Below are 13,330 nucleotides of genomic sequence, written 5' to 3'. Positions count from 1 at the left end.
GCAGGCTTCCCAAGGGTGCCAGCTGGGGCTCCCCCAGCGGGAAGTGTGGGCACCTTCTCCATAATGTATGATGACCCATCTCCCACCTTCCCCCCTCAGGACTCGTGCATCACGTCTGTAACCTGTTCACTGCAGCTGCCACACTGTGCCTGGATGCGGACAGTAAGCACAGCACCGAGGTGGCGGCTACCCTGCTGTTCTCGCTGCTGGACATTCTGCACGGCATGCTGACCTACATGTCTGGTGTCGTGCGGCTGGCCCTGCAGGTGAGTGGCTCTCTGGGTCACGGTTCCCTCTTCCTCCTGTCTTCCTTGACAGTGTCTCTGTTTCTTTTAAAAGAATGCACCATTCTGTGCCTGCGGGCTACAAAGGAGTCTGGAGTGACCAGTGTTGGGGACGGTGATCGTGGGTGTTGAGCCTAGGCAGGGAGGCTCCCTGAGCAGAAGCACCAAAGCTCTGGCTGAGGTCACACCTGCTAAGGTGCACTGAGAGGGACCAGCAGGGCAGACTTCCGGTCTAGGCGGAAGCTGCCCTAAGCAGGATGGGTGGGAAGTTGGCACATGCACACATACATGCATGTGTATGTTCACACACACAGAAACACACATAGAGATGATCCACTTGCTTTCCTTTCTGGCTCACAGCTGGGCAGGTGCAGAGCTTTTGCGTGTCGGGTGTGCTTGGAGGTGGAGAGAAGCCAGCCTGCCCACACCCCTCCCCGAGCTTCCCTCTCTGCTGCACCGAGGGAGGAAGGAGACCAGTTCATGTTGCCTCTGATGCCTGCTTGCTCTCATCAGCAGATGCTTAGACCAGGGCCAGCCACACAGCCAACATGAGCACATGGCTGTGCTTAGCATCCTGGTGAATCGTGAAGGTGTGTGTCAGCTGGGAGCATCCAGCAGCAGGGACGCTTTGCGCAGTCAAAGTGGGCTGTGTTGATTCCTTGCTGAGAGCTGCAGTAGCAGGGCTGAGAGTGAGCGTCACCCCCAGCCTGGTCTCTGCCAGGCCTTGTTATGGAGAATGGCACTTGGTATCCACTGGGCAGCAGCCAGGTGTCTGTCTGTCCAGCACGGTTTAATAAGCAATGCCCAATCCCCCTGGCCAATATTCCAGTTCAATGCCAGGTGGGTAGCCCACACTTCAAACCCACCTGTGAATAACACAGTTCCGATGTGTCATTTGCCCCCCAATAATATTCCTAATCCACAGTGCAGCCTAGTTCCGTACTTGAATCCTGAATCACGTGTCTCCTGTTTTGCTCTTCCATCTGGCAAGTCTCCCTTCAGAGACTGTTGTTTCTTATTTCAGTGTCCACAGTGGTAGCTTTGTGGAAGTCTGTGAGATGTCAGTGATGGTCGCTGTCCTGAGGTCCTGCTGGTAAGCCTGTAGAAGGTTAGGTCTTGTAGGCTGTAGGTTGAATAACTATATCAGAAGTTAGTTTTTAGAAAACCCAAAACAATAGAAATCTTCCTTTATTATAAGTGATAAGGTAGGTATTCAGGGGTGTTTAAAAGAAAATGCTGTAATGTAAAACCTTTTCCTGTTCCTTTTTAAATTGTGGTTGGGTCGGCAGGTTGCTGTTTGGTTTTATGTTACTCGATAACCATTGTGCATTTCACTTCTGTGCTTTTCCTAAGTCCTCCCTGCTGTCCGCACACATTGCTCTGACCCTAGCCACCAACTTTGATCTCCGTGGTCCCAGTGCCTGTCTGAGAGTGGCAGGGCCCTGGGGCTGCGCTGGGGAAGAGTGGGGTATCATCCAACATGGGGGACATTGCTCCCTGAGCACTTGGCAGGACACTCCTGAGGCACTCTGCTCCAAGCCTGTATCTCCTAAATAGGAGCTTCCTTCAGTGAGGGAGTCTGGAAGACCCTGGGCTGGGGACTGAGAGCAGCCAGGAAGGTTCGGTGTGGGCCCCCCAGGACCCACAGGCTGGGTTGTCTTCCACCGAGAGGCAGGACACATGGCTTCTCACTGGCTCAGCACTGGGTGAGGTCTCCACCTGTCCGAGTCTCTGTTTTGTCGGCTATGAAGCTGATGTGGGAACAGCACAGCGGGGTGAAGGGAGATGCAGCAAGTAAGCAAACCTTGTGTGGTGATTGGTGTATGTGAAGTGTCTCACTTGTGCTCGGCCAGGAGGTCGCCTAGCCTTCTCATTGCATCTGAGACAGCATGAGAAGAGCGGTGCTCACCTCATCCACAGGGCTTCCTGCCGGTGCTGGTGTCCTCACCCCCAAGCCTGGCGGGGAGCAGAGCCCCAGCCCATGTCTGCTGATCATAGAGCTCCTAACTGGTTTGCAGATGATGGGCTTGTCGTCTGTACATCCGGGTGCCTGCAGTTACCGCAGAGATGCCGGAAGGCTTGTTACAGTTAGTGTGCAGATAAAGCAGCTGGAAGTTTTAGTACAGATCGGAAACGCTGTGTGAATGTGCAGAGGGTGCTTCAGTGTGGAGCGTGGAGGGGGCCGGCCTGGACTCTGTCTGAGCAGGGGCTTCTTAGGGAGGGCGGGTACTCAGAAGCCCACCATCCCCAGGTGCTTTTCGAAGCTCAGCCTCCAATCCTGACATGGGACGGCTTGGCTGCTGCTGACAGCACGTGCGTTGGTGTCTAGGGGCTGAGGTGTGCCAGTCTGTGTGTATGGACAGCTCTCCTGCAGGCCATCAGTATCTACTGCAGTTCCCCGCACTGCCTCCTGTGTGGTCCTGTGCTGCCGTCATCCTGTTGTGAATCTAGGTGTGCCCCAAAGCCACGTGTGGTCAGGGAGGGGAGCCCCTGGGTCCTGGGCTTGGGTGCAGTGCTGGGCTTATGGGTGTGGGTAACGCAGGTCTGGGTGCGGATGGTGCCAATCAGCGTTTGCAGCCTGGATGGAGTGGAAAGGGAGAGGGAATGCAGGCTTGCTGCTGCTGCTGCCCCTGCTGCTGCTCTGCTGTCTCCTGCCCCTTACTGTGGGCTCTGCCGCTCTGCCTTGGAGCCAGCAGACTACAGGCTGAGACCTCTGCAGACTGGAGCTGAAGTGAGCTTCTCCCCTGTGACTTCAGTATGTAATATTTTGCTTCAGCAATGAGAATATAACTGAGACACAGTTCTTCCCATGAACTGCCCTCCTTAGTCCGGTGTCTGTCCCTTCCTTTGACCTGTGGGTGACACGGTATAACCCAAGCCAGACATCCACGACCTCGCAGCCCAGCTGGTGTCTGTCCTCGCTGCCTGTTTCCTGAGTGGATCCCCGTACTGGAGGAATCCCAACCCCTGAAAAATGGCATCTGGGCAACCCGGGGCCTCCTGTCTGCTGTCCAGATGATGAAACTCTCATCACCTCTGCCACCCAGATTTGTATCCACCTCTCTCTGAGCAGTTTTCCCCTTGCTTTTGTGGGGTCATTGGGAAGCTCTGTGTCCCTTAGCTGAGCCATGAGGTCTGCCTCAGGTGCGAGGCTTGGTGGGGGTGTGGGGCTGGGGTGCCCAAGCTAGCCCAAGCCACACTGTGGCCGGCAGACTTCTGTGTGACCTTCATTTGCAGCGCACTGCTGTCTGCACATCGGCTCCCAGGCAGTGACAGGGTAGGGCTCACCCGGTCCTTCCATGCCCAGGAGTCGGCTGTGTTTAGCACTCTCCCTCGGGCACGCCACGTTGCCATTGAGCATCACATTTGGCTCCTGAGCTGACATCTGGGTTTTCAGTGTCTGAGCGTTAAGTTTATGCTTCTACCTGGAGTTGTGTCCTGAGGCCTGTGCTCGCCTAGCCTGCAGCTGGTCAGCTTAGCTAACAACACCCATGGCCAAAGCCAAGCTGCCCTGCCCGAGCCCACCCCAGATGTCCGCCCTGGCCCTGGCCCTCACCTGCTCTGCCAGCCAACAGCAGGGAGCTGTCCTTGACATTTTCCTGTTTCCCAAATTGCATGTCTAATTGGCCACCAGATAATGCAGACTTTACCATATATCCCTAGCCAGTCTCATCCCTGCCTCAGAACCCGGGCAGCCTGAGCAGCCGTCCTGCCTACACGGTGCCACAGTGAGGCTGGGCAGCAGGCAGCGGGCAGCCGGGGTAGGATCTGGGCTGAAGGCAGCCAAGCTAGGTGGGTGGGATGGGGACTGTGGTTCATGGAGACAGGTGCCAGGCAGCGTGCACCCAGAAGACACAGGCCTGGCCCTCAGGCTCTGCAGAGAGGGGAGCCTAGGCCGAGCAGCAGCAGGCTTTGCACTGCTGTTGGGCACCTGTGTCTCCCTGCAGGGTCACCACAGTGTGTGGGAAGCACGGCAGAGGGGGTACTGTGAACGGAACAACTGGAGAGTGATGCCCAGTGAGACAGTCTGGTGTGTGTGGTCACCGTTACTGTGGGACTTTAGCTTCCTGTGTACTGTGAGGTCGCAGCTCCCACTGCTTTGGGGCAGCTGGGAAGGGGCACTGGCCCCAGCAGCTCCCGCAGTGCAGCCCTGCTGCTGCCTCATCCGAGGCCTGGCCCCGACTTCTGCCTCGCAGGGATCCTGGCTCCTGCTGCCCGCCCTGTGCCCCACAGCTAATCTGACTAATCCCCAGGTCCCCTACTCTCTTCCTGTCACAGGCGCAGAAGTTTGGCTCAGGAGGGGACACACAGGCGGCTGAAGACCTCCTGCTGCTGGGCAAGCCTTTGGCGGCCCTCACCAGCCTGCTCATCCCGCTGGTGAGTCAATCGTGGTGCACGGGTCCCATGCGACTGGGGCTGGAGGGGTGTGAGTGAATTTCATGAATCTCTGAATACCTGTGTGATTTTAATTGCCTTCAACGTTACAACCAAAAGAACTTTCAGGGTGTTTGGCCTGGAGACACTGAATTTCTACTTTATCTTAAAATATCACTTAGATATTTCAGCAGGGCAGTTTCAAACCCATCACTCCCTTCACACCAGCAACTGACTTCTCCAGGGAGGAGGCCGTCACCCTGGGTGTCAGTGCCCTTTCACAAGGATTTGGCACAGGACTCTCCAGGAATGCACAAGTGCACAGCCAGGCATAGGCCCGCAGGTGTCAGCACTGACAGATGTGGAAGGAAATGGGGGAGATTAGGTGAAAACAGGTAAGAAGGCTGTGCAGGCACACAGAAGCACAGACCCAGCCCCACAGGGATTGGGTGGTAGGGCCTCAGAGCTGTTCAATTCCATGGGAAGAGGCTCCGACCCAGGCCCTGTGACAAACCGGGGCAGAGATCAACAGTGAAGCTCAGAGGGCGCAGCAGACAGGCCTGTGGCCTGGCCCAAGTCAGGACACACAGCTCTTCAGTGCTGGAAGGCTGGAGGGCTTGGCTTCTCTTGTCCTTGGCTCTGAGGAGAGTGAGGGCAGTTTGCGTGAGGAATACTGTGGACTTCCCTGCTTTCAGCAAGTGAAGGTTTGGTTCAACTGAGGGAGGAGAAAGGAGGCAAAAAGGTCACTACTGATCTGCTACTCAGGAGGCTGAGGCAGGGTGATTGTCTCAAATTCAAGGCCATCCTGGACTACATAGTTCAGGGTTACTCTGAGCTGCTGAGCGAGTCTCTATCTCAGAATAAAAGGGAAAAAGAATCACTCGTGGGTTATGTTAAATAGTGCTGTGTCAGGAAGAAAGGAGTGGAAATGACACTGGCCCGTGGTCACCTTGAAACTTCTCTCGGAGGGAACTGGCCCTCACAGTGTGGGTTACTTGGAGCGGGTGGTGCACTTGTTTGGGGAGCTGCTGCACACGCATGACGTGTCTTGGTTGTATCAGCCCCTGTCGCCCCTCTCTTCCTCTTCGCCTCCACCTGATCTGCTTCCCCATCTATAAGTTTTACTACTCATTGTTATTTATTGTTGGTTAATTTACGTGTAGTTTCCCACATCAGAGAAACATGCAGTGTCTCGCTGTCTGAGCCTGGGCTACTTTCTGTATGATGGTCTCAAGTGCCACCCATTTTCCTGCCATGGCTGACCCCACGCTTCTGCATGGCTGACTAGTGCTCCACTGGTGAGCCACAGCACATCTTTTGTACCCATTTGTCTGTTGCCGGGCATCTGGGCTGCTGCAGAGTATGGGTCTTTTAGTAAATTGTGCTGCTGTAGGCATGGGCGTGCCTACTGCGCTAGAGAATGATGTCGTCAGCTCTTTGGGGAGTTACCCAGAAGAGGTATAAGTGTGTCAAATCATACTGCCACTTTCAGCTTTTTAAAAAATCGCCATACTGATCCAGAGGAGTTCTACTGGTGCATATTCCCACGAACAGTGTACTTTCTTCTCTTGCGTCTGATGTGTGTGCATACGTGTGTGTGAATATGTGTTCCCGATGTTAGCCGTTTTCCCTGGGGAAAGACAAGATCTCAGAGTAGCTTTGGTTTCCATCTCCTCAGTGGTTAAAGGTGTTAAACTTTGCTTCATATAATTATTGGCCGCTTGTACTTTGTTTTTTGTGGTCCCAGAAACTGAGCCTCAGGGCCTCTAAACTGAGCTCCCAGAGGTCTCTTTCCCTCTGGGACAGGAGCCTGAGTTGGCCAGGCTGGCTCAGGTTACAGCCCTCTTGTACTCACTCTTGTGAGAAAAGTCTGTTTGGTTCACCTGCCCGTTTTGGAGTGGCTCCTTTGTTTTTTAGGTTTTTTTTTTTTTTTTGAGATCTTTGTGTGCTAGGTGTCAGTGCTGTGTGGAAAGCGTCACTGGCCAAGTCTGCCCCGTGCTGCTGGCCTTGTCTTCACTCTGCCAGCTCTGCAGTGTGAGTAGGTCCTGCTGGCTGATGCTCAATAGTAGCTCTTGTGCTGTCAGAGTGTTCCTGAGGAGACTTGGCCTGTGCCTGTGATTTCACAAGTTCCCCTAAGGTATTTTCTGGCAGTTTCAAAGTTCCTGGCTTTGTGTGAAGGTCTTTGACTGCTTGGATTTGATTTTAACAGATAGTGTGAGACAGAGATCAAGTTTCAGTCTTCTTCAGTGGTATGTGGCCAGTTCCCTGCACAGTCTGACAAAGAGGCTATCTCTTCTCTAGCATGTATTTGGGGCCCTTTTGTCAAAACTCACGTGGCTGTTGGTGTGTGAGTTACATCTTGTCCTCTGTTCTATTCCATTGGTCATATGTTTCTTTTGGTACCAGTGCCATGCTGTTTTTGTTACTGTGGCTTTGTAGTGTAATTTGAAATCTGGCATTGGTGTGCCTCCAGCTTGACTGTCTTTGCTCACAGTTGCTTTGGTTCTCCTGAGTCTTCTGATTCCATGTGAATTTTAAATTTTTTTCTTTATAGTGTGGGTATTTTATTTTATTTGAGACAGAGTCTCATTACATAATTCAGGCTGACTTTGAACTCACTTATGTAGGCCAAACAGGCCTTGAACTCATGGCAGTCCTCCTTCCTCAGCCTCCTGAGTGCTGGGATTACAGGTGTGTACCACCACACCCAGCTTGTGGTATTTTAAATGAGATTGCATTAAATCTGTAGATTGCTTTTGTTAATGTAGCCTTTTTCATAATATTCTTCCAATGCAAAGAGTAAAGGGGGTCTCTATTTTCTAATGTCCTCTGTTTTTTTTCAGGTTTCTGTAATTTTCATTATAGAGATCGTTTACTTCCTTCGTTAGATTGATTCTTAGGTATTTAATTTTATTTTTGAAGCTATTATGAATGAAATTGTTTTCTTTTTTGTTGGTTTTGTTTGTTTCTCTTTTTTGAGACAGGACTTGCTTTATAGTTTAGATGGTCTTGAACTCATGAGCTTAGATTGGCCTTGAATTTATGGTGCTTTTCCTGCCTCAGCCTCCCCAGTGCTGGGATTACAGGCATGTGCCATCATCCCCAGTTTAGAATTGTTTTCGTTTCTGATCAGTTCATTATTTGTGTACAAGAATGCTGTAGATCACACAAAAATGTATGTTGATTTTGTGTCTTGCCATGTGTCTATTTTTGTAAATAAAGTTTTATTGGAGCACACAGGCAATTCCTTTACCTGTGCCTGCTTTTATGATAGAGACTGCACATCGCACAAGGCTGAGTTTACTCTCTGGCTCTTCACAGAAAACATGCATTGATAGCTGGTATATAGGACATGAATACTTCAATAAACCTGATCTAACAGACATATTCATCTCCACATGCTAAAAACAGAGACCAAACATTCTGTATTTCCTGGGAAGTATCTTTAAAAAGTGAACCTTGCATTATGTTGAAAGACTATCAATAAATTCTAATAAATAATAATTGTATAGATTACGCACTAAAACTGGAAGCAAAATATAAACATAGAAAGCACACTAATAGAAAATTCACTATTAGTAAATACTGGCAATAAGTACTGAGAATAAGGTGCTGTCTCTGTATTAGTCCAAGCAGGAAACAGGCACACAGTGATTTTAAAAGCAGAATTTTAATGTAAAGAATCATCAAGCCGTGACAGGAGAGTCTCCATGAGTCCAGAGAATTCCGAGGGGACCCTAACCCTGAGGTATGGGAGCCAGGACCTCCACTGTCCTGCGGGCTCCCCAGGCCTGCTGAGAAGCCCCGCCCCTGCCTTTAGAGTGGGTTCTGGGAAGGAGCTTGCTTTGTCTCTGAGCCTGGAGATCAGAGCAACAGAGGCCTGGAGGAGATTGGGGGAGGGGTGCCCTGCTGCTCCCCAGAGATCAGCCACTCTTCCCCCAGGCAGGAAGTTCTCTGAGTGTCTCCCCCAGCTTTCCTGCCTGGGTACCTGCTACTGTGGGGCTGGATCCATGCTTCACCCACTGCTGTTTTCAGGCAGCAGCTGGAAGTCTCTTCTCCTCCCATCTTCTCTTAACCCACCTGAGATGCCCCTCCAGCCGGGACCACTTTCAGCTGGCTCCACTTGGGACCTCTCTCAGGCCGACCGATACCGCACTTGTGTTTATAAGTTTTCCCCGAAGCCCCCACTGGTCCCTGCTCCTGTTCCATGTCACTCTTTGCTGTCAGCTTGGATTTTCCCCGCACAGAAGCAATGCCTGCGTCCTTGCCTCTCCCCTCAGGAGACTCCAGGCGCCACCATCCAAGTCGAAGTTCGGGAGCTTCAGAAATGAGGGGTCTCATGACTGCAGGGCTGTGCTCCCCCACATGGCTCACTGCTTCCTCTTGAGGTGGTCATAACAGAGCAGCACAATTTTTAATAGTGAAGAGTAATTAATAGTTAAATTTTTGGGAGAATCAGGAAGTTGAAGGTTAATAGGGATTTTATGAAATGAGATCCTACATGGTAACTTAGCATCAGATCAGAACACATCAGGGCTTTACTGTGTAAGAATTGGGCAGGATGGTTACCCATGGTTTGGGGGTTTCAGAATTGATAATAAATCCACAACGGCAGGTCCAGTGCAGCTCGCAGTTAAAGAAGGGATGCATCTGGACCCATCGGGACTTTTTAGTGGTGCTGATTTGCATACTTCCTTCATAACTAAGGGAAACCAGGAGATCCTCTCAATAGATAACCATCTAACACCTATTCCTTGTAACACCAGGTAAACGCATCTATGAAAAATTACAGTTAACACCCTATTTCGGGGTGAAAGACCCAATGTTTTCTCTACAACATCATATATACAAATAAAGATACCCACTTCCCTCTGGCCAGCACAATCAGGCAAGAACAAAACCGTCTCTGTTGGAAAGGAAAATGCTATTAATAGAGATCACATGGTGTCTATGTCAAAAATGCAGTGGAACCCACAAAAAGTATTAGAAATCATAAAGGAGCTTTTCATGGTTGTAATAAGATCAGTGTACAACAAAACCCAACTGCAGGGAGCAGTTGGAAATTGCAACAAAATGTAATGCCATTTACATTAACTAAGATGTGAAGTAGTAAGATAAATCTGACAGTGTAACAACCCTGGAGCATTCGTAAGAGGAATTAAAGACAGGAGGGTTTGTGCCTTGCTCAGGAGGGGAAGTACTCCTCATGGTAGCTTTTTCTTGTGGTTTAGTTTTTGTGGTTTTTCACAGTGCCGGGGTCAAATCCAGGTCCTCACGTACACTGGGACAGTGTTGGTGACTCTTTCAGTGCTTTCAGTGAGCACATGGGGCCAACTAGGAAGTCCCCTCTCCAGCACTGAGCTCCCTCCTCATTCTTCGCTCAGGCCAGGTCGTGGACCTCCCCAGCCTGACCTGTGAACTCATGTGGCCCCTTCACAGTGCGTCTGGGTACTCAGCTATTACAGCCATAGAAACTGCATTACTCAGCTTTGTATAGCTGCAGCAGGATGCCAGGTAGAGGCCACTTCTGAAGTAGGGAGAGGCTCCTGTAACTCACAGCTTTGGAGGCTGGGAGGACAGCCCTGGCCAGCGCAGGACTTGCTGGTGGCACTCACAGGAGAGGCTCCCAGGCCTGCTCAACACAAGTACCCTGCGTGGGGCCCACCTCGTAAGGATCCTAACCCTAACGTTATGCAACCCCGCCGCCCACCTGCTGGGGACCAAGCCTTCACAGGAGAACCTCAAGACAGTCGGGTCAAAGCCACAGTCTGAAAATGAGTAAGCGGAAGAGCTGACATGACTGCACTCAATCACTGTGCGGCTTCTGCATCCAAACAGGAAGGTGTCAGTGAAGAGAAATGTGATTTCACTACCCCATTTGATTTCATTATTTTAAGTGCTGTAGACTTTAAATACACGCAGTTCATTGCACGCGCTATGTACCTCCTGAAGACTACAGCTCGTTCTGTGGACCCATGTCTGCAGCAGCTCTTCAGTTTCCCTTTGTGGATGGTGAAACCCAACCCCAGTTTCTTACACTTGTGCGGGGCGAGGGTGGCCCCAGAGTTTTGAGGGCCCTGTTTGTTGGGCCTTCTGACTGCTTTGGAGCCTCCAGCTGCTGTTACACTTCTGAGCCACAAGATATTTGTCTGTAGCTTGAAAAGATGTCTTGTTTGAGATATTGTCTCCCTGTGTCGCTCAGGCTAATGTCAAATTCATGGACTCACGCCATCCTCCTGCCTCTGCCTCCCAAGCAGCTGGGACTACTGATGGGTTCCACTGTGCCTAGCTTAGAAGTTTCTAGTGTTTTATTGTAGGAGCGTGGGTTACACATTTAGAACTTACTCATTGTTGCTGGAAGCACAGACTGACTTCATTTTCAGCTTTTCCTCGGCATTTTAAAAAGTGCTCATGTGCAGCGTACTGTCCGTAAATAGCTTAGCTGTGCGAATGCGATCTCCCAGCCCGACTCTGCTGCTGCCCCCACCCCGCCATCCCTCCTCGTCTCAGAGCCCCACATCGTGCTGGCTTCTAAACCGCCATCCGGCCTGTCCTCCGATCCGACTCTGGGGTGCTCTCAAGATCTCTAGATGAGCAGGCTCTGCCTGTGCCCTGCAGTAAGTTGTTCCTGGGATGACTTGAAGTCCCTTTTATCACAGCTGGAAAACACAGGTCCCAGCCCGGCTGCCTCCCTGGGGTACTGGCATGGGGTGAGACATGAACCGGGCAGCCCTGGCTGTGGGAAATTCCCACCATAGATGGGTCTGAGGCCGCTCACCACGGTGCAGGGCACAGGCGCAAAGGCCGTAGCCCGGCCCTCCCTGATCAGGAGGCGCCTGTCTGCATTTCTAGTTTAGTCTTCAGCACTGAGCATTCTCCCTGTTACATTTTTTTATCGGTTTTAATGAGCAGTGACTTTTTCTGTAGATTTAGGGCCTCAACTCCCAGGCCCCAATCTGCTAGGCACTGCAGGCCTCCAGGTGGTTCAGAATTGTGCATCTCACCTTCCTCCCGAGGGGCTGCTGCAGTGAGAGCCTCGTGTGTGAGAGCTCTGCAGCCTGGGTTCTCTGTGGAATCGGCTCCAGGTCCCGGAGAAATAGTCTGCTGGCTTCCCTGGAGGGCAGTAGCTCACGGTTTTTGCTTCCAAATAAATGGCTGGATATGACTTAATATGAACTGACGACTTAAAATGTCACTTCTGTGTCTTGGCACTTAGTGCTCCATCCTCACAGGGTGATTTCTGCTGGAAAGAAGGCAGGCAAGGCTCCTGCAGGCATGTCACTTGTGAACCATCAACTCCCTTCCTGCAGGGGACACAGGGCACTTGCTGTCCAACATGAGCAGAGCCCCTCCTGTGTCCCAGTTCTTTTCTGGCAATGTGGCTCAGGAGGTCAGGGTGTGAGCTCAATGGCCCCTTGGTTGTCTGCATCCAGCACCCAGCGCAGCAGTCTGACCAGGATCCACCGAGCATTTCCCCCGAGGCCAGACAGGAAGTTGGCCCCTCCAGGTTCTGCCATTGTATGGTTCATGTGAGAGACGTGAGACATCTGACATGCAGAGAGCAGTATTTGGTGAAATGCTGGGCTCATAGTACCCTGGCATCTCTTAAGAGGCAGCAACCAGGAGTGTTCTCAAGGAAGCTGGCTCCAGGAGGTTTTCTCCTTTTCCATCTGTTAAAGTGCCACGTGGAGTGGGGAGTATCCGAGCACATCCTGAGGTCAAAGCTCAGAAGGCTTTATGGAGCAGCAGTTGTGTTGTTCTGGATTGTGCCGGCATGGGCTGCTGGGAAAGAGTGAGCATGACCCGCTGTGACGGACTTGAGCTGGCCAGTGCCTGTCCTCCCGTGGGCATGTGTTGTTACTCCGGAGCCTGGCTCGTGATGTGTCTTCAAGGGGGCATGCCTGTTTTTGTTTGGGTTGGCTGTCTGATCGTTGGTTACATTTGCAAAGTGTTTCTCTGCTTTTTGTCCTTCGGATTAAGCTGTGCCCAGAAGCAGCCATGTGAAGCCTCACTAAAGACTTGAGGACCACTGTGGTGGTACATGCCTATGATCCCAGCTACTTGGGATGCTGAGGCAGGAAGATTACAAGTTTGAGGTCAGACTCTGTCTCAAAAAAGAAGGGCAGGGAGAGTGGTGTTGCTGAAGATGTAGCTCAGTGGTAGAGCGTGCTTGTGGTCTTGGGTTCTGTCCCCAGCACAGCAAAAACATCACACCCAAGATCTTACCCACCATTGGGAGCCGCCTGTTTCCCTGAATACCTTTGCAGGAGTCAGCAGCCATTCGCTGGGTTGTGGAGAAGGAAATCTATGTGTACATTGCTTGGATGATCTGTTCTGATCTTTCCTCAATGTGAATTAGAAACATTTTTTTTAAGCTCATGACTTTTTTTCTAATTATGGCTTAGCTCATAACTAAAGATTCACATGAAGCAAAAACAGGAAACTCACATTCTCATAAATAAAACCTCCCAGCTGTTCAGAATGTGGAGGCCAGGATAATTACAAAATCTATCATGCGAGAACCCTACAAATGCAGGAAGTCGGTGTTTAACTCCGTGATCTGTTTCCCATGATTTATCATTGAGAGAAAAATGAATCAGCTACTTAAGAACTAAGCCCATTTTTCCTAGAGATTATTGCTTTAAAATGAGTTCAGACTCAAAATACTCTCA

The 13,330-nt window shown here is 51.0% G+C and overlaps 1 protein-coding gene across 6 annotated transcripts in view; it reads left to right on the top strand.

The window, feature by feature from the left end:
- Ulk4 (unc-51 like kinase 4) overlaps positions 1 to 13,330 on the top strand; it is a 330,250-nt gene that overhangs the window by 228,832 nt on the left and 88,088 nt on the right. For all 6 annotated transcript variants that reach the window (XM_063260957.1, XM_013160183.3, XM_063260958.1 and 3 more), the window contains exons 33-34: positions 100 to 266; positions 4,563 to 4,661. In XM_063260957.1, coding sequence (XP_063117027.1) covers positions 100 to 266; positions 4,563 to 4,661 — 266 coding nt within the window. The remainder of the gene's footprint in view (positions 1 to 99; positions 267 to 4,562; positions 4,662 to 13,330) is intronic.

Source organism: Cavia porcellus, unplaced genomic scaffold (genome assembly GCF_034190915.1).
Source record: "Cavia porcellus strain 051 isolate PalLab524CR breed Dunkin Hartley unplaced genomic scaffold, mCavPor4.1 scaffold_14, whole genome shotgun sequence".
In the NCBI taxonomy this organism is placed as follows: domain Eukaryota; kingdom Metazoa; phylum Chordata; class Mammalia; order Rodentia; family Caviidae; genus Cavia; species Cavia porcellus.
This window is presented reverse-complemented; position numbering and strand designations above follow the sequence as displayed.